The 25,672-nt window shown below is 34.7% G+C and overlaps 5 protein-coding genes across 5 annotated transcripts; 2 read left to right on the forward strand and 3 right to left on the reverse strand.

Annotated features, from left to right (window-relative positions):
* Window positions 1–287: 287 nt before the first annotated feature.
* On the reverse strand, window positions 288–3,230 carry LOC110620095 (transcription initiation factor TFIID subunit 8). Its single transcript, XM_021763675.2, has one exon. The coding sequence runs from the start codon at window positions 2,801–2,803 to the stop codon at window positions 1,733–1,735; it is 1,071 nt and encodes a 356-aa protein (XP_021619367.1). The 5' UTR covers window positions 2,804–3,230; the 3' UTR covers window positions 288–1,732.
* Window positions 3,231–4,279: 1,049 nt separating this feature from the next.
* Window positions 4,280–5,930, forward strand: LOC110620108. The gene is made up of 3 exons (XM_021763691.1): window positions 4,280–4,533; window positions 5,401–5,479; window positions 5,591–5,930. The coding sequence occupies exons 1-3, from the start codon at window positions 4,382–4,384 to the stop codon at window positions 5,654–5,656; spliced, it is 297 nt and encodes a 98-aa protein (XP_021619383.1). The 5' UTR covers window positions 4,280–4,381; the 3' UTR covers window positions 5,657–5,930.
* A 5,391-nt stretch (window positions 5,931–11,321) lies between these two features.
* Window positions 11,322–12,074, reverse strand: LOC110621789 (auxin-responsive protein SAUR32). The gene has a single exon (XM_021766092.2). It carries the CDS (start codon window positions 12,018–12,020, stop codon window positions 11,616–11,618), a length of 405 nt encoding a protein of 134 aa, XP_021621784.1. The 5' UTR covers window positions 12,021–12,074; the 3' UTR covers window positions 11,322–11,615.
* Window positions 12,075–17,425: 5,351 nt separating this feature from the next.
* On the reverse strand, window positions 17,426–17,983 carry LOC110620025 (auxin-responsive protein SAUR50). Its single transcript, XM_021763577.2, has one exon. It carries the CDS (start codon window positions 17,872–17,874, stop codon window positions 17,482–17,484), a length of 393 nt encoding a protein of 130 aa, XP_021619269.1. The 5' UTR covers window positions 17,875–17,983; the 3' UTR covers window positions 17,426–17,481.
* Window positions 17,984–24,536: 6,553 nt separating this feature from the next.
* Window positions 24,537–25,109, forward strand: LOC110619973 (auxin-responsive protein SAUR36). The gene has a single exon (XM_021763501.2). It carries the CDS (start codon window positions 24,563–24,565, stop codon window positions 24,947–24,949), a length of 387 nt encoding a protein of 128 aa, XP_021619193.1. The 5' UTR covers window positions 24,537–24,562; the 3' UTR covers window positions 24,950–25,109.
* The last annotated feature ends 563 nt before the right edge of the window (window positions 25,110–25,672 follow it).

A 25,672-nucleotide genomic window follows, 5' to 3' on the forward strand; every position in this document is an offset into this window, starting at 1 on the left:
GAATCCGTAGAGTTGCAATATGGTTGAAAGGCGACGCATAGTTCTATGGCAAATATGAATCCCTGAACAAAATCATTATAATAATTGTCGTCCGTTTATGTTCGTCTTTTCCTAATCAGCAGAAGCTATTCAGCTCTTTTAGCAGCAGAACGAGTTAAATCACCGTCCTGTCTTTGATAAAAGTGATTTACTGCTAATTGCTTTTTCTTGTGGTGGAATATGTGAGATGGCACGCTATTACCTGTGTATAAATAGAAATAAAAGGAGAAAACCAAGACAGCCGAAAATAGTAAAACAGGAGGCTGCATTATAGAGAAGTCCACAAGTTACTGGTGCAATTAACTTGCATCCTCAAATTGCTTAAAATTCACAAAAAATCAAAAATAAAACCTCCAGATCCAGATTAGATATACTCGATCAACTTTGTTTTTTTTTTTCCTCTGGAATCCTATCGATAAAAGATGCAGACAATTGCAAGCAAAATAGGCACAACAGCCCCTCCAAAATACGAACTATTGCATAGGACGGGAACTTGTCTTCCCCAATTCCCCTTGCAGTATCCGCCTGTGAACTCCAATTCATTTGCCAGCGGAAACCACAAGCTTCTGCCATTATTTTCTCTACAAAACAAACCTTGTCTTCCAACGTAAAACAATGGAAGAAAAATTGCCAGTGAAGTAAGCATCTTCGAGAAAGCAGCATTTCTCAAAATGGTCTCATAATGTAATCTGCCCAGCCTAAAAAGTTCTCAGTCGCGACATTAAGGTATTTTGCATATCCTCCATTTCTCAAAGATGCCAAGAATAATTTGGATCCAATAAAATGACTGCACTATACATCTCGTATGATGCAACAAAACTCCAAAAAATCCCATCATAAAGTGCACCAACAATAATACAGAAACCTTGAATTGCTATGCAATCAAATACTAATAAACTTCCATGAATGAAGTCAAATTAAAATGTGCATGCACCAAATACCAATTTTCTCTTTTTGAGTAGAAAAATTTAATGCTGATTTACATGCTGTCAACAGGACATAGTAATAATAATATCTGGTCCATATTACACCCAGTGTTCTATCGAGCATGTAAGAAATTAAAGTGTTTACATTTTTATAATTTGTAGAATAAATGCTACACAGCAGAAATATGTAGAAAGCCATCTCTAAACTGGATACTTGAACATTCTTCTTAAGTTAACTACTGGTATTTAGCGACTATTTCTCATATTATGGGAGGTATTGCCTTTTTCCTCCTCTAGATAACTATTGCCTCAAATTGTTTAACGCATGATACAATTATCATGCTATTTGCAGAATTGCATAATATCCTACATATATAAACTTTACTGCATGTCAAAACACAGAGAGAGGCACCAATAGCCAGAACCAGGAAGCACACTGCATTTTTTCCATAATACAACAACTAAGTCTTAATCCCAAACTAATAGGGTTTGGATATATGACCCCTTGTCAGCATTCAGTTCTATAAGAAATCAATTCCACATGAATATCCAAAGAGGAACAAAGAGGCTAACACTTCACTGTCAAACTGTCAAAGCATCAGTTGAGACCAAATACAAAGAAACAGAAAACAAGCACTCACATACCCAAAAAAATTGTTAGTAGGAATCGGAGGGACTCAAACAGAATCTCATGATATCCACTTAATATGCCCCCTAGCCCACTGCTGCAGCCATTCTTGAATAAGCTAGTCAGTCAATGAATTACTTTACAACTGGGTGAGTTCCTGTGGGTTTTCCATAGACTGCCTAAGTATATACTCTGCTCTCCTCTTCTTATCATCCCTCTCCTCATCCCTCCCTAACCAATGCCCCATTCTCCCTCCACCCTTCCTTGTAAGAGTCAAATCCAAAGGTTCACCTAGTAGCTTCTTCCCAGTTTTAAATTTAAAGTTCACAGCAGGCCTCTTCCCAGGAAGCAACCTCCTCGCACTGTCTCCACCATCTGGAAGGCCATCTTCCTTTGCAGCTTCAATAGCAGGTGCAAAAGCCTCCATCAAACAAACAGTGTGTTTTACCTTGTCCGGCAACACAATGGCAGAAACATCCTTCTCCCCAGGTTTCAAAGGGATGGAAAGAAATGTGTTAGACTCAACTACTCCTAATTCCTTAACATTGTCATTACCAGCCACCGAAGAAGATGCTCCTGCTGAGCCATTGCTCACCAACCTCTGCTGCAAACTCAACAAAGCCCTCTCTGCCTTTCTCCTTTGCCTTGCTTGCTCAATTTTTTCAGCACGAGCATCCGCAGCCCTCTCATTCCACAAAGGAGTGTGGACATACGTGTGAGGATCAGGAAAAGCAGGCAACCAAGCTGGGATATGCTTCCCAGGTGGTGTTTCACTCATGGTTAAAAAACTGGGAATCAATCTCCTATCTCTAACAACTGGAAAAGATGGCACTGGTTGAGCAAAAGGGATATCCTCGGTACAACCCACAAATTCAATTATATCCTTAACATCACCCCAATTAATAACATAATTGCTAGAATTTGATGCACCCGAAAACCCTCGCGGTGCACCCATTTCTTCAAAACCTCGAACTATGTCAAATAAATTACATTGGGTTCTACCTGATAAATTAGCGTGAAAGCTTGAAATCTTGCCTAGGTCAAGAAGGTAACGAATTACTACATCAGTAAATGCATCTAAAGCCGACTCTTTGAAACCCTGAAAACCCAGGGCCTCGCATATTTGCGCAACTGCCATTCTAGACACCGCCTGACCAAAGTCATACGCTTTGGGTCTTCCTTGTACAGTATCTGTACCTCCATTGCTCATATTTGAATCGTCATGTCTCCATTAATCACCAACCAATTGAAATACTATAAGCCAAGGAACCATCCAACATCAAGATTTTCCTCGAAAAGCAAAGAGAGAAAGAGAAATGCTAATTGTAGTGAACAGCAGAGATGTATTCAAAAACCAAAAGAAAGAAACGAAACTGAAGAATCCCAGATCAATTAGATCATTGAAGAAGCAGAAAAAAGAGATTAGGGTGGAAAAATAATCGTATAGGATATATGATAAACCCTAAAAGAAGAGGAATTTTCAGGGTTCAAAGTGAAAGAGAACTGTAATGAAGTTAGAGATAAAATTGGAGGGAAAATGGATGATTGAAAAACCCTCAGAGCTGGGGACCGAGAGGGGATCGAGAGAGAAGGGATGGAGAAGAAACAATCAGGCACAGTGGCTTTTGTTCATAAGCTTAAAATAATTTCTATTATATTAAAATGCAACTATTTCATCTTTATTAATAATGGTTAATAAATTCGTTAATTTTAAATTAAAAGATATAAATATTTTTTTAATTAAAATTAATTAATTAAATTAAAAATAAATAAATTAAATCCAACAAATCAAATCAACATATACATATATAATCTTAAAAAACTCCTAATTCCATTCCGTCGCAGTTCACTCTCTCATTTCTCACCCTTAAGTACTTTCTCATCCCTTTCTTCTTCCTTTAATCTTTTCCTTTTGTAGTATCATCTCCATCTTCTCTATCTTGTTCAGTTATTCATGGACTGTTAATGGATTTATGAGTTTGTTAATTGAAATTTATGTATTAATAGATTATTGTTTAAATGAGATTTGAATTATGGTCATTTTTTTATTTAATATTTATAAAAATTTAAAAATGATATTTAATTTATTTATAAAATTTAAAATTTAATTTCTTAGATTATTATTTATATTGATAATTAATGCATAGTTATTAAAATTTTATTTTTTAGACTTTAGCTTACAAATTTTTATGTACATTTTTCAATTTTAATCGATTTAAATTAAATTAAATATAATAAAATATAAATTATTTTCTAAGTTATTTTTAAAATTTAAATAAAATAAAATATAAATTATTTTTTATATTATTTTTAAAATTTATAATCACTGTATTCACAGATTTAATCGATGATAAATATATATGAATAAATTTAAAAAATTTTATATTTTATTTTCTTTATTTTCAATTTTAGTGAAAAGAAAATATAATTATTATTTTATTTTTTAATAAACTATTTTATTTTTTAATTAGTGAAATTTTTAATAAAAAATTAAATAATTATATTTTAAAATATTTTACTAAAATTTAGAGATCCGACAGTAATTGTTTCCTTAAACAATCATGTATTCTCACTCGCTCGAATATATAAATTTCCAAAACTGATGGGCCTGGATCTTCTGCTCAGCCCATTTTTGAAGTCCATTGGGCTTTCAAACCTATATGATCCCGTTCCTGGATAAGCCATTCTTGTTTCGCGGATAAGCATTGTAAAGGAAGCAATTGGAAGCTCGGGCTTGGAGCAGAGTAGGACGATAGAGGAGAGGAGTCGAGGCGAGGCGGCGGAGGCGATGGAGAAGTACTTTGGAAATGCATACAGAGGAGACCCAGGAGTGCCGCATTCCGGTACGGATCGCTTCTTCAACATATGGATTGGGTCGGCCGCTTTCTCTGTGATGACCTTTTTCAATCCCTACCTGTGGCAGCTCACTAATCAGTTCAAGTACGCTCTTTCTTATCCTCTTCCCCATTTCTAGTTTTAGGGTTTCTCTCTGTAAGTCTTGTGCATTTTTAGTCCTTGTTGAGTTATTGGATTTTGAATTGTTTTGTGGAGAGGATTTCCTTTATTGATTCAACCAAGGATGTATTAGGGTTGCAGCCTATGGTCTTTGAATCGGCTCTATTTCAAAAAAGAAAAATCAAGGAAGCTATCAAATAGCAAAATGAATTTCACAAATTCGATAAAGCTGTGGAATTTTTTTGGAGACATTATGGAGTCTTTTCTTATGAGCTAGCTATTAGCTATTTGATTGGTTGCTTATCATCAAGTCGTAAAAGTTATTTGCATCCCTTTGGTTGGTTCGGTTGGAATTAGCATTCAGAGAGTTTAAGTGACTTTTATCTGATGGGTTAACTCGTGCTTTAGCATCACATAACTTTTCTGTCATTAGCATATGAAGATGATTGGTGTATGCTGTATTCTCTGTGCCTACTTCATCCAAAATGGTTTGCAGGATTTTGGAGAGAAGTTGAAGCAATTAATGTAGCCTTGATGCTATTTATGAGTGGTATCACTTACTGCATTAAAATGGGAAGCTGTCCTTGTATTGCCAATGGTGACAAGTTTTTGTTAGAATGAATGGCAGTGAGATAATGGCTACTACTTTTACCATCCCTATTGAGATTACTATTAGCCTTCTTTGACGGAAAAAGAAAAAAAGAATTGTTGCTAGTGTTACAATTAGCTCCAAATTAGTACTTGATTGTGTAATATTACAACTACCATTGTGATTACCTAACCTACCAGCTTGGTGCATTTATTATTTTGTTCAGTTTCGGTCTTGCTTGATGTTGTTTAATGTGTGTGCAGTTGGCATGACAAGGCATTTCTATTTGAGCAATACCATTGGAAGAAAGCAATGAAGAAGAATCAACCATATAAATTTAAGGTGATTCATTTAGTTAATATAGCTGCTGACCATTCATCTAGTTTTTGTTGCTTATAATTGAGAACCATGTTGGCAATGTTAATGGTCATGTGAACTCTGACTTTGTTGCAGTGGAATGAGATGGACAGAGAAATTCGAGACAATTATTATATCAACTGGCCTCACTACTTCCCATAGCTCTCCATTTCACAATTTCTCCTGATGAATTTGTGGGAACAGATGGGACCTGCGGAAAATACAAGATTATGCCTTTAGCATTTGTTTTTAGTTCTGCTTAGTACTGGTGGTTCAGACAAATGTTTTCTCTTAAATTTTCTCATGATACCATATAAGTAGACTCTTCTACGCATATGGAGTAATGATTGAAGCCCTGGAATAACTACTGAATGGCTTTTGTGTGTAGTTTATGTTTGTATGTGTTGTTTTTTTAATAATAAATTATTTAAATGAATCACAATTGTTTAAAAATGGTGGGATAGATTAGTCTGAGCTTTGTTTGATGATACTACAATAACCAGCTGATCACTGTAGTTTAAAAATGGTGGGACAGATTAGTCTGAGCATTTTCTGATAATGCTATAATAAGTAGCTGGTTTCCAATTGATGTTACATGTTTCCGTGGGGGGATGTTCTGGTCCAATGTTTCTGAATGAGAAAATGAAAAATAGCACGAGGAGAATCATCCGTTCAAAAGGCCAAAAATGGCTTACCATTTTCCAGGTTGACCTAAATTTTTACGCCTAGAACCACCTCGCTTCCGGCAAACCTCTACGATCCAAAATTTAACCAAAATTAGAAGAAGTCTGAACTATTTATGCAGATTAGTAGGATTAATTAATTATAAAATGATATTTTAAGAAAATAAACAAATATAGTGAGATTCATAAGAAATTATTAGTTACATCTTGTTATAAGTTATAGAATAGGAAGTAAATATGTTAATATAGGAAGTAAATATTGATAGATGGGTTAATTACTTAATTCTAGGGATTGTATAATCATAGGCTTGATTTTTCTTCATATTTAGATACTGTCTCTCATGTATAAATAAGTTGTAATCTTTATTGTGATACAACAACAAATATTATCATTTTACATGGTATTAGAGCCTTTCTCGTAGAGATTTAATTTTTTTCTCTCTCGTCAAATTAAAAAAAAAATTTTTTTAGACTTAGAGTTCTGTTCATTTGGGTTATCCATAAAAGGTAACATTTGGATCTCACCATCGCTGAAGTTGCCACACTGTCCCCTTGTCAGATCTGAGGTTTGTTTGCCGTTCGAGTGTTGGGTGGAGGTGTTTTTTTTTCCGGTACTGTTCACAGTTACTGTTCACGAGTATTGTTCATCGGTACTGTTCACGGGTACTGTTCATCGGTACTGTTCACAGGTACTATTCTACAGAATAAGAATCAGTGCACACAAATGGCGCATATGGCAGTTGAGGCCCCTTCAGATCAGGGAACTTTAATATCTACAGATGAGTATGCAAAATTCATCCAATACCATGCATATCTGAAATCCTCTAATTCCTCCTTTATCACTGCAATTGCCGAGTGAGATAATTCTACTGCATGTCTTGTATCTTCATCCTTCAAATGGGTTATTGATTCTGGTGCTACCGATCATATGTCAGGTAATTCTACCCCTTTGTCCAATCTCGAGTCTCATGCATCGCTTTCTTATGTTACTCTTGCTGATGATACTAAATTTTTTGTCATGGGTTCTGGTCATGCCAACTTAACCCCTTCTCTTTCTGTCTTCTCTGTGTTATGTCTCCCTAAATTCGCATTTAATTTGCTTTCTGTTAGTAAACTCACTCGTGCATTGAATTGTTGTGTCTCATTCTTTCCTGATCACTGTATTTTTCAGGATCTTTCGACGAAGCAGATTATTGGTAGAGGGCATGAGTCAGAAGGTCTCTACGTCTTGGATCAGCAACTACCTAAATCTCTTGCATGTTCCACGCGTTTAACACCTTTTGATGTTCATTGTCGTTTGGGGCATCCTTCTCTCTCGGTTTTGAAGAGGTTATATCCACAGTTTCATTTTTTATCTGTTTTAGATTGTGAGTCTTGTCAATTTGCCAAACATCATCGTTTACCTTCAGTGTCTCGAGTCAATAAACAGGTTTCGTCTCCCCTTTGAGTTAGTACATTCAGATGTTTGGGGTCCTTGTCCTATTGTGTCTAAATATGGCTTTAAGTACTTTGTTACTTTTGTTGATGACTTCTCTCGTACTACTTGGTTATTTTTAATGAAAAGTCATTCAGAATTATTTTCTATCTTTTGTGCGTTTCATGCTGAAATCCAAACCCAATTCAATATTCCCATTCGTATATTGCAAAGTGATAATGCTAAAGAGTATCTCTCTAGGGAATTTCAATCTTATTTGTTACAAAAAGGGATTTTTCATCAGTCCTTGACACTCCTTCACAAAATAGAGTTGCCGAAAGAAAAAATCGACATCTTCTTAGAGTAGCCAGAGCCTTCTTATTCCAAATGAAAGTACCTAAATGTTTTTGGGCTGATACTGTATCCACGGCTTGTTTTTTTATCAATCGCATGCCTTCCTCCATCTTTCATGGTGATATTCCTTATAATATTTTGTTTCCCACTAAATCTTTGTTTCCTATTGAGCCACGTATCTTTAGGTATACTTGTTTTGTTCATGATGTTCGTCCATAGGTTACTAAATTGGATCCCAAATCACTCAAATGTGTCTTCCATAGCTACTCTCGACGTCAGAAAAGGTATCGTTGTTTTTCTCATGATCTGAATCGGTATCTTGGGTCTGCGGATGTAATATTTTTTGAATCCACTCCGTTTTTTCCGCCATCATCTGTTTATAACACTTAAGGGGAGAAAGATGACCTCTTGTTATACACTGTTCGCTCTCTGTCTTCTCAGACTACTCCTACACCTTCACTCATGTGCCAGGTCGCCCACCCATCTTTCATGTGTATTCCAGATAATTAGAGGACTCTGACTCCGCTCCACTACCCGCTTTTTCGTTGACAGATCCTGCTTCCACTAATCCTTCACTGTCTGATTTGGATTTGCCCATTGCTCTTCCAAAAGGTAAACGTACTTGCACTTATCCTATTTCAACTTGTGTCTCTTGTGATCAATTATCCTCTTTTTCTCGTTGTTTTGCCACTGCTTTAGATTCTATTTCAGTTCCCAAAACTGTTATTGAGGTTTTGTCCCATCCTGGTTGGCATGCTGCAATGGAAGAGGAAATGATGGCCCTTGACACTAATGGTACTTGGGAGTTGATGTCCTTGCCCCCAGGAAAGCGGGCTATTGGGTGTAAATGGGTGTTTGCCGTGAAAGTAAATCCTGATGGATCTGTTGCTCGCCTCAAGACCCGTTTAGTGGCCAAAGGTTATGCACAAACTTATGGAGTTGACTATTCTGATACATTTTCCCCAGTTGCTAAGCTCGCATCTGTTCGATTGTTTATTTCCTTGGCAGCTACACATGATTGACCTTTGCATCAACTGGATATTAAAAATGCTTTTCTTCATGGTGATCTTCAGGAGGAGGTTTATATTGAGCAACCACCCGGTTTTGTTGCTCAGGAGGAGTCAGGCAAGCTTTGTAGACTTCGAAAATCCCTTTACGGCTTGAAACAGAGTCCTTGGACATGGTTGGTAGGTTTAGTGAAGTGGTCCAACAGTTTGGAATGAAAATGAGTAAGTGTGATCACTCAGTGTTTTATAGAAATTCTGATAGTGGAGTAATTCTGCTTGTAGTATATGTGGATGATATCGTTATCACAGGAAGTGACATTGCTGGCATCACATCCCTAAAAGAATTTCTTAAAACATAGTTTCATACAAACGATTTGGGTTCATTGAAATATTTCTTAGGAATCGAAGTTATGCGGTGTAAGAAAGGCATCTTCTTATCTCAAAGAAAATATGTTCTTGATTTGTTAGCAGAAACAGGAAAATTGGGTGCTAAGCCTTGTAGTGCCCCAATGACTCCTAACCTTCAACTTACCACAGAAGACAGTGAGTCATTTGCAGATCCTGAAAGGTATAGAATATTAGTTGGCAAGCTGAATTATTTGATGGTGACTCATACTGATATTGCATATTCAGTGAGTGTGGTAAGTCAGTTTATGTCATCTCCTATTGTTGTCCAGTGGGATACTTTGGGACAGATTCTTTGTTACCTTAAAGGGGCCCCAGGGCGAGGGCTATTCTATGGAAACCATGGGTACTCAAATATTGAATGCTTTTTTGATGCTGATTGGGCAAGCTCGAAAGTTGATAGGAGGTCAACTACTGGGTATTGTGTTTTTGTGGGAGGTAACTTGGTCTCATGGAAAAGTAAGAAGCAAAATGTGGTCTCATGTTCTAGTGTTGAATCTGAATATCAAGCCATGGCACAAGCTGTTTGTGAAGTCATGTGGGTACGTCAACTATTAGAAGAAGTTGGGTTCACAAATTCGGTGCCTGCTAAGTTGTGGTGTGATAATCAAGCAGCTATCCACATTATCTCTAATCCAGTATTTCATGAGAGGACTAAACACATCGAGATTGATTGTCATTTTATTCGTGAAAAGGTCCAACGAAAGATAATATCAACAGGACATATCCGAACTGGAGAACAATTAGGAGATATCTTCACTAAAACTATAAATGGAACTCGAGTTGATTATATATGTAACAAGTTGGGCATGATTAACATTTATACTCGAACTTGAGGGGGAGTGTTATAGGTTATAGGAAGTAAATATTAATAGATGGGTTAGTTACTTAATTTTAGGAATTGTATAATCATAAACTTGATTTTCCTTTCCGTTTAGATACTGTCTTTCATATATAAATAGGTTGTAATCTTTATTGTGATACAACAACAAATATTATCCTTCTACAAACCTAATATATCATTTCATTATATTGCCAATACCCACAAAACTAACACCATTTTGAAAGAATTTATGCTGAAACGAAAGTTAAATTTAAATTTATAAAATTTTAAATTTTTTAATGAGTCATAATATTTTTAGTTTTGGTGTCTCATTACAACATGATAAATTAGTGTTAGAAGAGTATACAACCAGATCAGTATACTTTTGATGCTAGATTATCTGTCAATCCAACATACTTTCCATTCAAATCTTTGAAATTGTTGCTCTCTGGACTCTTGCACTTGATCTCTATCTCAGGCAAGTATAGTTTTGATTAATGGCCGCCTCACAGAAATTAGGAGCTCAGAGTTAACGGATATAGCCGTTCCTTACAAGTCTTATACGGGCTCTACTTCTACCCAATAGTTGAAAAATTATTATATACAATAGTTAAATGTGATATTGTGTGACGTTTTTTTCATAGATATTAATTATGTTGAATTTTATATGAAATTTCATTATAATTAATTATCAGTTACATGGCTATATAATAAAGTTTAACATATATTTTGTTGTTGCATTGACATTATGATTACTGTCTATAAGGGAAAATTTTTCAAATCCTTATTAAATTATTAACTCTTAATAATGGTCATCCTACATTTTATACTAAATGTCTAGAGTGATAATTAGTCCTACTGCCAGAAATCTCAAAATAAGAAAATATAAACCAAATTTAGTTAGAAATATAAAACCAACAAGAAAATAATAAATATTTTAAAACTCTTAAAATAATAATAATACAATTCCGAATAAAAAAAAAATATTACTTCCTAATAATTAAATTTACTAAATAATTAGGAATCTAAACTTAAATCTTGTATTCTTATGTGAAAGTCTGGAGAAAAATTTAGTAGTAAGACTGCATGCTTGAGCTTAGAATTACAACCCCAAATTAAAGCTAATTTAATACATTTCAACTGAAGTTAAATGATTAGATTTTCATTTCCTGAACCAGAATTCAAGACCCACAATTCTTCTTTGCTGTTTGTTGAGCATAATATACAATCCACTCAATTAAGCCTTACTCCTAAGCTAATTGGAGAGGATCATCTTCCTCATCATACAAATATATATTCATTACTTCTCACATTAAGCACCAACGAATACTCAACTAACAAAAGAATATGTGGTTAGAATATTCATGTTTCTGCTCTAAACAAAACCAAGAACTGCTGCAAAAGCAGCTTGATTTAGCAGCATATATATGTACTACTACCATTCAGTGCTCATTCTTCTGTTTTTCCTCTCACCAAGAATTATCTGCAACTCTTCAGGTTGACAAGGTACTGCAAGAACTCCTTTCTGCTGAAATCCATATTCCTCTTCAGCATCCTCTAGCAACTTCATGAATGCTGGATTAGTGAGGTGTTCTAACTCCACAACAAATCTCTTTGGTTCTCCACCCTTCACTGCAAGTACTGCAAAATGTCCCTGTTTCACATCTTCTGGTACCATTTTTGCAGCTTCTATCTGATCTTTCTTTAACTTGCTTGCATTCAGGCTTGATCCTTTGGTTGCTGAATGCATGAGACCTCGCTGTATCTTTCTAACGAAAAGCTTAAGCATCATTAAGCTTTTAACACTTTCTTCACTGTTTTTCATAGCCATGGAGATCATAAAAGTGTGAGCTGATCAGAATTCTTGTGTTCTTTCTTCTTCTCTTGTTGAATTTGGAGACCATGGAAGGGAAATATATACTGGGTGGTTTGGAAAATTGGAAATGGTGGTGAAATTTCTGGAAGACAACATGGGACCGTTTCATATGGTTGCAACCATATGTCATTTAATGCAATACTTGATTCTTCCATGCTTGTGCAGATGGTGGGGTCTTGAAAACACGGTTTACCATCTATTTTACCATTTCTGGGAAAAATTTCCTCTCTAGGGTAATATATAGAATGTTTGAGAAGCCTGAAATCAACTATTTTTCACCTAGGGTTTTCCATTTTGGCATGCCATAACATATAAAATACAAGCATTGTTTGGATTAAGACACATGCCTCAGTCCTTTAGCCATAAACCGAATGAGCCTCTTATCATCCAGCTCTTATGACCCAGACTGGGCAGACCGAGCTCTAGAGGAATAATAGTCGGATGTCGAATCCCATGGACTCAGCTTTCTTCTTTATACACTTCCGAGATTATAAATACGCGTACTAAAACCACACGCAACACAAATAATATGAGTTAATTGACTCAGTATTAATTAACCAATTACCATTTTACATCCTTAGAAAACCTTAACCTCTTCAAAGATAAGACCTAACTCATCGGTCATCAGCATTTGCTTCTCTTTGAACTAACTCTAGGCCATTAATTTTTTTTACTGAATCAAACCAACTATCTAGGTATCAAGATTTGCTACCCCTGATCTCATTTTTATCACTATGAGAAGTAGATTTTAGGTAAGTCTCTAAAAATCTTCTCAATTTGTTTCTTTATGTATTTATCATCCTTTGTTTGGTATGAGGTCTCTTTTTCAAAATTTAAAAATCTTAAAATGTGTTTGGGAGATTTTGAAATTTAAAGTAAGATCTATAAAAGATCTTTAAAAAAAAATAAAAACCCTAATTTTCAATCTTTAGTAAGTTGAAGAGAATTTTATCTTTAAAACTTCCAAATACTATATATATAAAAAAAAAAAAAAACCTTCCTTTCTTTCCGATTAATAAAAAATTATTTAAATTTAAAAATAATGAAAAAATTTACTAAGAAAGCTTACTTTATTCTACATGTGTTAGAAAAATAACCCAAATATAACTACATAAAATACGTATTATGAGGTGAGGACATAGTTATCAAATTATTACATAAAATACGTATTATGAGTTGATGCAACTAGACTTGGCCATAGTCCTTTTCGAATTTGGATAGGTGCAAATCGAAACTAAATCAAAATAGATCTAATCAAAATTTTTTATTAAATTAACTATAATTAGAATTTGATTAAAACTGGAAGCAAAACTGAATTGAAACAGATGGGATAATGCAGCTTTGATTCCGATTCCCTTTGAACCAAAACTGTGTCATGAAACCGACCCAGCGGCCATCATGCAAGCTCCTGGATACCTCAGATATACAAGTATGCATGCATGGAGACCGAGGAACATTGCTTTAGGCTCTGTGCTCCATTGATAAAATTCTTGTGCAGATGAATCTCACAACTACTAACGAAGAAGTTGATTAGTACGTAGATTTTTTAAAAATTTTCAAAAAATTCTAATATAGTTTTGATAATTATTAAATAGTAATTTTCCTTTTTAAGAATGGATGTGGAGTTGTGGCCGAGATAAACGACCGACGAAACATTTCTATGCTGAACTATGAAAGTTTATATGGTGTCGGCTCTAGTAATTAATTACATTAACGACCCAATGTGCTAGTACTTGGTATTAGTACGTGGTGTTGAAGTCTGGTATTATTGACTTCCCCTTTATCAGAAATCTGAATAGTCACTCAATGACCACACACCTCTTCATTTTAATAAAACTTAGATGAATTTAAAACCACACAAAACATTATATATAAAATCTCTGAATCTTGGAGAATTAAACCTAGAAGAGAGATAGCCAACCTCAACCCCAAATAATTTTGGCATAATTGAAACCACATGGGAATGCGGACATGGGAATGATTGCAAAAGGAGACAGAATATGGATTAATTTTTGTTTTACTAATGAGTGAATTCATCTCAATATTATGGATTTTTTTTTTCATTTCATCTCAACTTTTGGAAGTGGGACAGGGATTGGAATCCAATAATATTATGAATTATTATATGATGGAGATATTGGGGGGTCATGGGGTGGGAATTTGTGGGGGTGGTTCATGTGATGTGAAACATTGGTTGGTTTCCTTGACATTTCAAACTCTCAACTTGTAAGAACATGTCCTCTTAAGTGTACCTCTTAATTTTGATTCCGTACAAAAAAAGATAAGGTTTACTCGTCTTGACAGCCTTGCCATTCTTGGCTTTCTCAGTCCACCACTCTTTTCTCTTTTGGGCAGTGAGGTCTATTTTCTACAAAACTGCATAGCTGGCTTGACTGACATATTTAATTTCATTTCAAAATTTTCAGATGCAAATAACCTCACACGTTAAATTTTGACCAGAGTAAGACCCAAAAATGTAGTAGCCGTGTACAGAATGTAAACAGGTAGTTTCTGCAGATATATGGCGGAGGTGGGTGACTGTAATGAATTGAATACACAAAATGGCAGGGAAAGAGGAAGATTCATTGACCATTTTCATCCAATATCTGAAATGCTGAGAAGCTTTCTTCCCTACTTCCACTGTTTTCTGATACAAGATCACCTCGTTTTTCGTGTAAAAACATAGAAATAAGCTAGCCTGCAGGTATGGAGTTAGCATATTACACGGCTAGCTTCCATATCAGTATCACTCGGGTTATAGTCAAAGGAAAATAAATGGGTAGTAGCCAATTGGTGAGGATACTGTGAACATAATTCGTGATTCGAGTCTCAAAACCTTATCCAAAATCCTGAAGTTAGGGTGGGATAGTACAGATGTGGGTGCCTTTGCTTGCTGAATTCTTTACTATTCTGCCTTTCTCCTAGATAGAAAGAAGTCTTAAAAGAGACAGAGTTAACCCCAAAAACACCCTGATCACTTGTAAAATTCAGGTAATCTCTAAGCCAACGCATAACTTCACGTGAACGATCGTGTATGGTTCTTTCCAAAGTCTGGATAAAGAAGGATATGCCAAAAACACTACAACAGAACAAGGTAGGCCACACTTATTTAATGCTGCAATTGATATCTCATCTTCCCCGCTTGATTTTTTTTTCTGCAGAAGTACGTAGGGTCTTAAAAGCACACGGTTTCAACCTTCAGTTTTCTGAGTTTACCATTGGAGCAACTCAACCCCGTCGTCTATATTACTGTTGATAATGGCAGAAACGACATCTAATGATGCATTTATCAGAATTTGCAGTGGTAGCTAAAAGATTTTGCTGGGAGTGAAAGTGCATGTGAGTGAGGCTGGAGACAGAATATTGTGGATTAATGATTGCAAACGAAGACAGGAAGTGGATTAAAGTTAGTTGTTTGATGAAGAAATGTCATTTCGACAAGCAGATCAACCAGGATTCACACGAAACATTGTAGAATGATAATGGGTGGTGGGGATTCTACTGATTTTTATACCTTCAACTTGTAAAAACCCTGTCCCCTGCGTACCCTTCTGGTTCCGCAAAATCGGGTAAGAGATTTTTCACTTGTCTCGACTTGAAACTCTTTTCTATCTCTCCTCTCCATTCCGTGTTTTTCCTTTTTTTTTTTTTTTCTTTTTTTCACTTAGCTTATCTTGTAATGATTGTTTTTTTCTTCCATAACAAACACCATCTCTTGTAACCCTAAATATATCTCTTAGTAAACACAAGTGTAGTAGTTCACTCTCCGCGCTGCGTATGGTTCCAGAGCCATGGCTCAAAGTCCAGCAATAGATTGTGTCAGCGGTGGCCACCCTTTCCTCTCTACTACTACCAGCTCTCTTCGCAATTCAACTCAGTTCATTTAGCTCCTCAAATTATATGATGTGGAAAGCTCAACTTCTTTCTTTATTGCACGCCTATAACTTGACGTCCCACATTGATGATGACAGTTCCCAACCCTAAGAACTACAAGAGAACAAATATCCTACCCCAGCTTTCACCACATGGTTTCTACCGGATCAAATTGTTCTAAACTGGTTTTTTTTATTTTTTTTTTTGACGTTATTCTTCCATAACTTGTTGGTTCCAGAACAACCAAGGACGCCTGGTGTAAACTTTGCACCATTTTTGCATCTGGTTCTTAGACGCAGACATTAGCACTAGAGAGCAACTTTCCACTAGGAAGTATACAGTCGTTAATGGTGGTGTTAGCTTAATGGATACTTATAAACTTTTTAATAATTTATTAAGAAATTATTAGCTCGATATACCATCTCAATATTACAAGATAGTATACACCAGGAGCATCGAGACAATAATTTCCTGTTCAAGCAGAACTTTTTGAACTAGAAGATAGCTAGGAAAGTGGTATGTGTTATCGTTATCAAATTATAAATGCACTTCTGAAATTCACTTGTTTCGTACAAAAAATTCCTAAATAATGTCTGATTTCATTTAGACAATTGCACATGGCGTGTGTCATTGTCTTTTCAGATCTCATATTAAATATTAGGCCGACTCGAAATTAAGTTCCTGCTTCTAAAAAATAATGGAGACTTGTTTTAGGTAATGAGGAAGTATAGTTCAGAGATGCAAGTATATTTTTCTCCAAATAATATTTATCATGAAAACACATCAACCTTTCATAAAAAAAGTTAAAGTTATTGAATAAATTAGTAATGTAAATTTGAATTCTATTAAATTAATATTTAATTAAATAATTATATTTATATTTAAATTCATATGTTACGTAATTTTAATTCTCAATAAATAGTGCTAAATTTATTAATATTATGAATATTTATTTTAAGTAATTTTTATAAGAGTCAGTTCATTTATAAGAAAATAATTTTTATTTTTATTTGTTTTACAAAACCGATTAGAGTTTTGGGATTCTTAAAGTAATTTTTTTCAGTTTTATTGTGAAAAAATTAGTAAAAAAGTATTTTAGTAGAAATATGATTAAAAATTTAAATTTATATAAAGTTTATTATTAATATAAATTTAAAATTTAAACCAACTTAGCTTTTAATAACCAATTAAAAAATTTCTTTTATTATAATAATATTAAGTTATTATGTGCAATTTATGAAATATTATTATTCTCACCTTCTACTTTTATATATAGCATGGATAGATGGTGAAATTTTTATTATTGGGAATAGTTTATTATTTTTATCATAAGAAAAATTAAATTAGACATGTATTACCGATGAATTTAATTTATTAATACTATAATCAATTTTTAAACCTGAGCCGTGAAGAATTCAGTCGAAGCTAATTATAAAAAAAAAAAAAAAAAAAAAAAAAAAAAAAAAACAATTGAAAAAATTCATCTGCACAAGAAGTAATAAACCATCAAGAAATTAATTAATTATAGAATAACGAAAAAAAAAAAAGAATCCTAATAAACATCTGTAGTCCATTCTTGAGCACAATAATCAATCATCTCCCTCCTTCCTCCGGCCCCAAGGATTTTCTGCAACTCCTCAGGCCGGCAAGGAACAGCAAGAGCACCCTTATGACGGAATCCAAATTCCTCCTCAGCCAGCTTCAGCAACTTTACAAAAGCAGGGTTATTAAGGAAGCTCAATTCTAAAACAAACCTTCTAATCTCGTCACCTTTTATGGCCAAAACAGCGAATTGTCCTTCCTTTACATCATCTGGCACCATTAATGTAGCTTTCACATCTTTATGGTGATGCTCAGTTTCTTTACTGGAGAAGGATGAGAGACCCTTTTGTAGCTTTCCAATGAAAAGCCTGAGGAACACCATGTTCTTCTTGGCTGCAGACATTTTTCTTGTTTTAGTTAAGATATTCTATTGTATGTGATGAATTAACCTAAGTGAATCGTCATGGAAATTTATAGGGTGATGAAGCAAATAGGAAAATTCATAGTTGGGGATCATAGGTGGAGCCACCCATCATTATTATGAGTCGGTTTCGTAACACGGCACACGGTTTAGGATTGCACTGCTAAACTTGTAATTCATCCTCCACATGGGTAAGTTATCAGGTGCATCTGATCATGTGTTAGGACATCATTTGCTTTAAAGATTGTGTTAGGACATGCATAAGACATTGCATATATTTTATTTATCAAGAAAAAGACATTGCATATATTTATGTGAACTGTGCAAACAAACTACGATCTATCTAAAGTTTTCAAACCTTAATCTTAAATCTCAGACCATGCTACTGAATATTTATACCGATTCAGTGTTGGCTAGATGAATTATCAACTGTTGCTTAAATAGGTGATCTCCATTCCTTCTATTTACGGCTAGTGAGCCTCAAAATTATTGAATAGCTTGAAGGTATATTTTATCATTCGCCTATGGTGATTTTCTAGCAGTAGCTGTATTGGTTTAAAGATGCCAAAAAGCTTAATAATTCATGTTCTTGTTTTATATATGTATGTAAGAGTCCAACTAAAATTAATCTAAATATTCTCAATTCATATAAAGGTTTTACGGATATTTTTCTGATTTATGACAACTCTGATATCAATTGTAATTATATAAAAATTTATCTAAATAACTTAATCACTTTAAATTTAATTTAAAATGATTAAATTAAATTATTTAATAATTTGAACTAATTATTTACATACAATATCCATTTTGCATAAGCAATCAATGTCAGATGTGATAACATGTTTCAAGTCATCTCATCTCAACATACACATTTCATCAAAATAATTCGTTTAAGACTTTATGGCGTGACTCATGTGATGTGAAACATTAGTTGGTTTACTTGTAAGAACATGTCCTCTTATGTGTACCTCTTAATTTGATTCCGGACAAAAAGATAAGGTTTACTCGTCTTGACAGCCTTGCTATTCTTGACTTTCTCAGTCCCTCGCTCTTTTCTCTTTTGGGCAGTACAGAAATGCATAGCTAGCTAGCTGGGATATTTAATTTCATTTAAAGATTGCAAATAAATAATACTTCAAATGCGTGCCTACACGTTAAATTTTCACCTAAGGAAGAGCCAAATATGCAGTAGCCCTGTACAGAATATACACAGATAGTTTCTGCAGGTATATGGCGGAGGTGGGTGACTTGTAATGAATTGAATACATGTAAATTAAGGCAGGGAAACAGGAAGATTCATTGACCATTTTCTTCCAATATCAAAAATGTTGAGAAGCTTTTTTTTCCCCTACTTCCACCGTTTTTGACACAAGATAACCTCGTTTTTTGTGTCAAAACAAAGAAATTGTCAGCTAGCCTGGTATGGAGTTAGCATAAAAGGATTAAATGCAACTTCAATATTATTAGATATACATAATTGATAAACAAATACAAGGTTTTTGTTCAATGCAGGAATACATAAAACATGCTTTCATTTCAAAGGCTGTGACATTGAAGTCAACGAAACAGATTCTGTGTGAGTTATAAGATATGTTTTACTATCACCAACAACATCATTATCAATGCCCTCATAGTCAGAATGTATTGACAAATTCTATAAATCTTGCACTAACATGTTAATTTGCTCTTGGATCCATGATCCACTTTGGGTCAATAGATGGCATGGCATTGGATACATAATTGAACTATGGTTGTCGAGCAAACTGTGAAGAGTTGGCAGTGAGTAGCCACGGACAGAGCTTCTATAGTTTAAAGCATTACTTTGTTGTGTGTCCCGGTTTATCACATAATTGACAAGTCACTCGATTTTTAAAATTTTGAGAAGATCGATAGTTGTTATTCCATGATGTCGCAGATGCAGATGACCTGTTCTGGATTGACCTGAAGAGTTATTATTCTGTTGGCGATTTGATCCTGATCGTGCAATTGTGTAATGAAACATAGTTGTTGCTGCAACCAGAGTAACGTTACGAGATAGCTGACTTTCAAAATCAGTGAGTTTATCATGAAGATCATCAAAAGAAATTTCATTATCACGTGCTCGTAGAGCAACAAATACTTTCTTGTATTCCGGAGGTAACCCATAAAGAACAGTTTCACTCATGAAAATCAAAACACCAGCTGATGCAAGGGTAGACGTTGTAGCTTTAATTTTCTAAAGAAAATCATTTATGGACATTGAGCCCTTCTTTGCATTAAACAATGACTCACGCAAATTCATTATGCGAGTATGAAAAGGTTTTGCTTATGTTTTAGTAAGAGTTGTCCAAACACCATAGGATGTATTTGACCCACAATAAAAGAGACAATTTCAGATGATAAAGAAACAATAAGGACACTATGAATCAGCTGGTCCTGACGAAACCAGTAGGGGTAGAACTGAGATTTGATGGAATTGGGTTTTCGACAAACTTAAAAAAAATCATATCTAACTAATAGCAAATATCGTTGGGTATGCCATAGTTTGTGGATATGAGCTTAATTGGATTTGAGCATTAGCATTGATAGAGAAAAGTTGTGTTTCGGATGATAGACTTATGTTGGTCAAAGATAAGACAGAAAGGTTTGTGGTATTGATATCAGATTATAAACTTATGTTGGTTAAAGGTAAGACAGAAATGTTTGTGATATTTATATTAGAACTAGAAGATGGATTGGTTATGGCTATGATAAGAAGAAATGGATCAGAAAAAAAAAATGATGTTAAGTGTAGAGCTCTAATACCATAATAATATTTGTAAGGAATGAGTAATTTAATTATATTCCGAGTATACAGCATATTAATATGCATGAGAAGTAATTTGAGTAGCGTACAAGAAAGGAGAGAATATACATTTACCTTTCTATCTCTTATCCTTATCTAATAAATAAATGGGTAGTAGTATTTTTGTTGTTGTTGTTATTGTCTGAGGGGTAGTAGCTAATTGGTGAGGATAATGTGAATGTAATTCGTGATTCAAGTCTCAAAACCTTATCCAAATTCCTGAAGTTAAGGTTGAGGTGTAGTAAAGATGTGTGGGAGCCCTTTGCTTGCTGAATTCTTTACTATTTTGCCTTTCTCCTACACGGACAGAAGCCTTAAAAGAGACAGAGTTAACCCCAAAAACACCCTGATCATTTATAAATTTCAGGTCAATCTCTAAGACAGTGTTTAACTTTACACGTGAAAGATCGTGCATGGTTCTTCCCAAAGTCTAGACAAAGAAGGATAAGCCATTACAAACACTACAACAAAACAAGGTAGGCCACACTTATTTAATGCTCCAATTGATATCTCATCTTCCATGCATGATTTTTACCTTTTTCTGCAGAAGTAGGGTCTTAAAAGAACACGGTTTCAGGCCTTCGGTTTTCTCAGTTTACCGTTGGAGCTTTATGCTCGTCGCCTATTTACTGTTGATAATGGCAGAAACGACATATAATGCTGCATTAGGTATCAGAATTTGTAGTGATAGCTAAATGATTTGCTGGGGATGAAACTGCATGTGAGTGAGGTGAGTGAATGATTGAGATTAATGAAGACAGAATATTGTGGATTAATGATTGCGAAAGAAGACAGAATATGGATTAAGGCTAGTTGTTTGATGAAGAAATGTCATTTCAAAAAGCAGATCATCAAGAAGCAGGATTCACATGAACCATTATTGAATGATAATGGGAGGTGGGGATACTACTGATTTATGTTATCATCAACTTGTAAAAACCATGTCCCTTGCATTCCCCTCTGGCTCCGTACAATAGTGTAAGAGATTACTCGTCTCTGCTCAAAACTCTTTTCTATTATGTATCTATCTTTTTAGAAGTTTTGAGTTTAGATGAAGAAACTCTATTATTTTGTACTCGTCCCTTCACATTCAAATGGATTTTCTTATAATGTTAACCTAGTAGTATGTGATATTTCTACTTTTTTACATGCAAGTTTAGCGTATATGGTGTGGAGATAGATAGGAAATCAACAATAAATCTGAATAGGAGTTGGTTAGATATACTCATTATTAAATCTAAATCCGTCCTCAATCCAATTATATATTACTACAACTTGCATGAATAGAATTTGACCGTACCAAAAACTCGAAAACATCCAACTAGTTGCCATCTAACTGTTGTAAGCAAAAAGATGTATGCATAAATAACAAGGTGAGAGCTCAGTTCAGACCCCTAGTAAACATGAAGATAGCTAAGAAAGTGGTGTGTTGTCACTATCAAATTATAAATCCATGTCATAAATTCACTTTGTTTCATACAACTAAATTCCTATAAAATGTCAGATTTTTTTAGACAATTGCACATGGTGTGTGTCACTATCTTTTCAGAATAGGCTGATACAAAATTTCTAGCTTCAGAAAAATAACGGGCAGTTGCTTTAGATGATGGAGGAAGAAACCATTGTCACTTGGCAGTTGTTATTTTTTATTTGAAATACAATTATAGAAATTCGAATCTTCCTTCTTTTCATAAACATGTCTATATATATAAGTATCACAAAGCTAGTGAACCAAATTTTGCTGTTAATATAAGAAAGAAAAAATTGTGAGGTTTTCGCTCAACATTAATTAAAGATCTCAAATTTGGTGAAGTTTAACTACACTTCCTTTAAATCTTCCTGCTTCTAAAAATTCAACTAAATGGACTTCTTGCGGGACTAACAGATCTGTGCTTCTTACTAATAGCATGTTTTGGTGCAATTTGAGACTTCATTGATCAAAGCAACCAAGATAATAATATATATTCATCATGAGAACACATCAACCTTCACATCAAAAAGCCTATATTTATAGGCAGAAGAAATGTTATTAATGGGAATAGTTCATTACTCTTACTATGCTATAGGAAGAATTACATTAGATACGCTTATTGGAAAAATTCTTCTGTACAAGCAAGAGAACAGCAGGAAGAAATTGATTGATTAAAGAACAAGGAGAAAAAGAAAGAATCCAATAAATATCTATGAGGTCATTTCCCTAGCATACTATCGATGCTGGGAAGGATACATGTGGTCCATTCTTGAGCACAGTATTCAATTTTCTCCCCCCTTCCTCCGGCCCTAAGAATTTTCTGCAACTCCTCAGGCCGGCAAGGAACAGCAAGAACACCCTTGTGATGGAATCCAAATTCCTCCTCAGCCAGCTTCAGCAACTTTACAAAAGCCGGGTTATCAAGGACGCTCAATTCTAAAACAAACCTTTCTATCTCGTCACCTTTTATTGCCAACACAGCAAATTGTCCTTCCTTTACATTGTCTGCACCATTAGGACTGTAGCTTTCACATCTTTATGGTGATGCTCAGTTACTTTATTGGAGAAGAATGAGAGACCCTTTTGTAGCTTTCCAATGAAAAGCCTAAGGAACATCATGTTCTTCTTGGCTGCAGGCATTTTTCTCGTTTCAGTTATGATATTTTATTTTACGTGATGACTTAACCTTAGTGAACCGTCAAGGAAAATTTATAAGGTCATGAAGCATCTAGGAAAGTAATAGGAAAATTCATGGCTGGGGGGTCATAGGTGGAGCTACCCATCATTATTATGAGCCGGTTCAGCAACACGGCACACGGTTTAGTATTATATTGTTAAGCTTGTTCATAACCCACATGACCTAATATTGTCCTTTCGAGCTTTAAAATAACATGAACCATATGGGGAGTGTTTTTTTTTTTTTTTTTTTTTTATAAAGGAAAATTTTCATTTATATATAGAAATAAAACTTGGCCTTGAATGCTAGGAGAACAAACTTGAAAACTTAATTATGATACAACCAAGACACAAATAAGATAAAAAATAAAAATAAAAACCATGAAATCACGATAACTACAAAGAACCCAAGAAAAAAGATAAAACACAAATACATCCATGCCAGTTATCCTTCCTCATGGTTCCTTACCTTTGCCTGAGCATTAGCTACCCAATTCTGTTTGTGTGTTTTTTGATCTCATGTTCAGGGTTTCTAGGCCTTCTCTCTTAGATTTTCATGTCTATCTAGGCTGGGATTTTGTTTTAGTTTTACAGTACGGGTTCAGTGGCCCTATCTTGTTAAATTTTCATGAATCCTTTAATAATATTTTTCTTATCAAAAAAGACAAAGAAAGAAGGCAAATTACACATAAATTACCCAAATATCTTCTCTACCATCAGCTACCCATATGGGGAGCTTAATGGTTTCCGGTTCAGCATTACAAATTGGGCAAACTGAAGCTTACCATATTAAAAGAATACCATACAATATATCATTTTAGCAGTTAGCAACTAAACATTAGGTCTATATTTGGTAGACCATGATCTTTTATGACATATTTGCACAAATCAAGCTTCATGTTACACAAAACCAATGCAGTTAAAGTGAACTTGAGAAAACAACTACTATTATTAGTGCAGCAAGATGAGAAAACTATCTAGCCTTTAGCAGTGTAAAGCGTGTGCCGTGTTACTGTACCACGGAACCAGATGACAATAATGGTGGGTGGCCTGGCTCCACATATGACCACCTCCCAGCTATGTATGAACTTTCCTATTATTTTCCTATCTGCTTCATGACCCTATAAATTTCCTTGACGGTTCACAAAAGTTAGTCATTACATAGAATAAAATATCTTATTAACTTAACCGAGAAAATGTCTGCAGTCATGAAGAACATGGTGTTCCTTAGGCCTTTCATTGGAAAGCTACAAAAGGGTCTCTCATTCTTCTCCAATCAAGGAACTGAGCATCACCATAAAGATGTGAGAGCTACTCTAATGGTGCCAGATGATGTAAAGGAAGGGCAATTTGCTGTTTTGGCTATAAAAGGTGACGAGATTGAAAGGTTTGTTTTAGAACTGAGCTTCCTTTGTAACCCTGCTTTTGTAAAGTTGCTGAAGCTGGCTGAGGATGAATTTGGATTCCATCATAAGGGTGCTCTTGCTATCCCTTGCCGGCCTGAGGAGTTGCAGAAAATTCTTACGGCCGGAGGAAGGACGAAGAAGATTGATTATTCTGCTCAAGAGTGGATTACTGGGTAGACTTCCCAGCATCAACCGTTGTTAGGGAATGACCGAATAGATGTTTATTGGTTTCTTTAATTGAGTTTTCTCGTTATTCTTTAATTAATTTCTTGCTGGTCACTTGCTTCTTGTAAAGTTCAGACTTTTCAATAATGTCCTTCTAATTTAATTCTTCCTCATGTTTTCAGCCTTGTATAGTAACAGTAATGATACCTCTGACAATATATACAGTAATGAATTATCAATACAAAAATGAAAGTAAAATAGGAGAAAATTTATAATACAATAAAACAGTGGATCTCATGTAGGTTCACCATTATCAATGGTTAGCATGGAACTGTTACATCCAAAATCAAATGAGAAGATAAAAAGGATAATGACCTCAGCCATAGCATCATGGGTGTATGTCTTCCTCGTATCTAAAACAACTGCCCATTACTTTCAGAAGATAGAAATTTTGTTATCAGCCTAAACTTATCTAAACCACGCGTATATGAGATCTGAAAAGGACAATGGGTCAATGACACACACCATGTGCACTTGTGTTTTAAAAAATCAGACGCTCTCTTGATTTATTTGTACGAAACAAACCATTTGATAATGACAACACGTACCACTTTTCTAGCTATCTTCACGTTTGTAAGGGTTCTGAACTAAGCTGCCTTGTTATTCATGCATACATTTTGTTCACAGGACTAATCTCTCTTTTTTTTCATTTTATTATTAATATATTATGAATTT

Source organism: Manihot esculenta, chromosome 8, assembly GCF_001659605.2.
Source record: "Manihot esculenta cultivar AM560-2 chromosome 8, M.esculenta_v8, whole genome shotgun sequence".
Taxonomy (NCBI): Eukaryota; Viridiplantae; Streptophyta; class Magnoliopsida; order Malpighiales; family Euphorbiaceae; genus Manihot; species Manihot esculenta.

Bases quoted from the DNA above. Each gene is read 5' to 3' on its own strand.
- LOC110620095 (XM_021763675.2), bottom strand. From the start codon at position 2,803: ATGAGCAATGGAGGTACAGATACTGTACAAGGAAGACCCAAAGCGTAT.
- LOC110620108 (XM_021763691.1), top strand. From the start codon at position 4,382: ATGGAGAAGTACTTTGGAAATGCATACAGAGGAGACCCAGGAGTGCCG. The intron at 4,534-5,400 runs GTACGCTCTTTC...ATGTGTGTGCAG, and splicing joins CAGCTCACTAATCAGTTCAA to TTGGCATGACAAGGCATTTC. The intron at 5,480-5,590 runs GTGATTCATTTA...ACTTTGTTGCAG, and splicing joins ATCAACCATATAAATTTAAG to TGGAATGAGATGGACAGAGA.
- LOC110621789 (XM_021766092.2), bottom strand. From the start codon at position 12,020: ATGATCTCCATGGCTATGAAAAACAGTGAAGAAAGTGTTAAAAGCTTA.
- LOC110620025 (XM_021763577.2), bottom strand. From the start codon at position 17,874: ATGTCTGCAGCCAAGAAGAACATGGTGTTCCTCAGGCTTTTCATTGGA.
- LOC110619973 (XM_021763501.2), top strand. From the start codon at position 24,563: ATGTCTGCAGTCATGAAGAACATGGTGTTCCTTAGGCCTTTCATTGGA.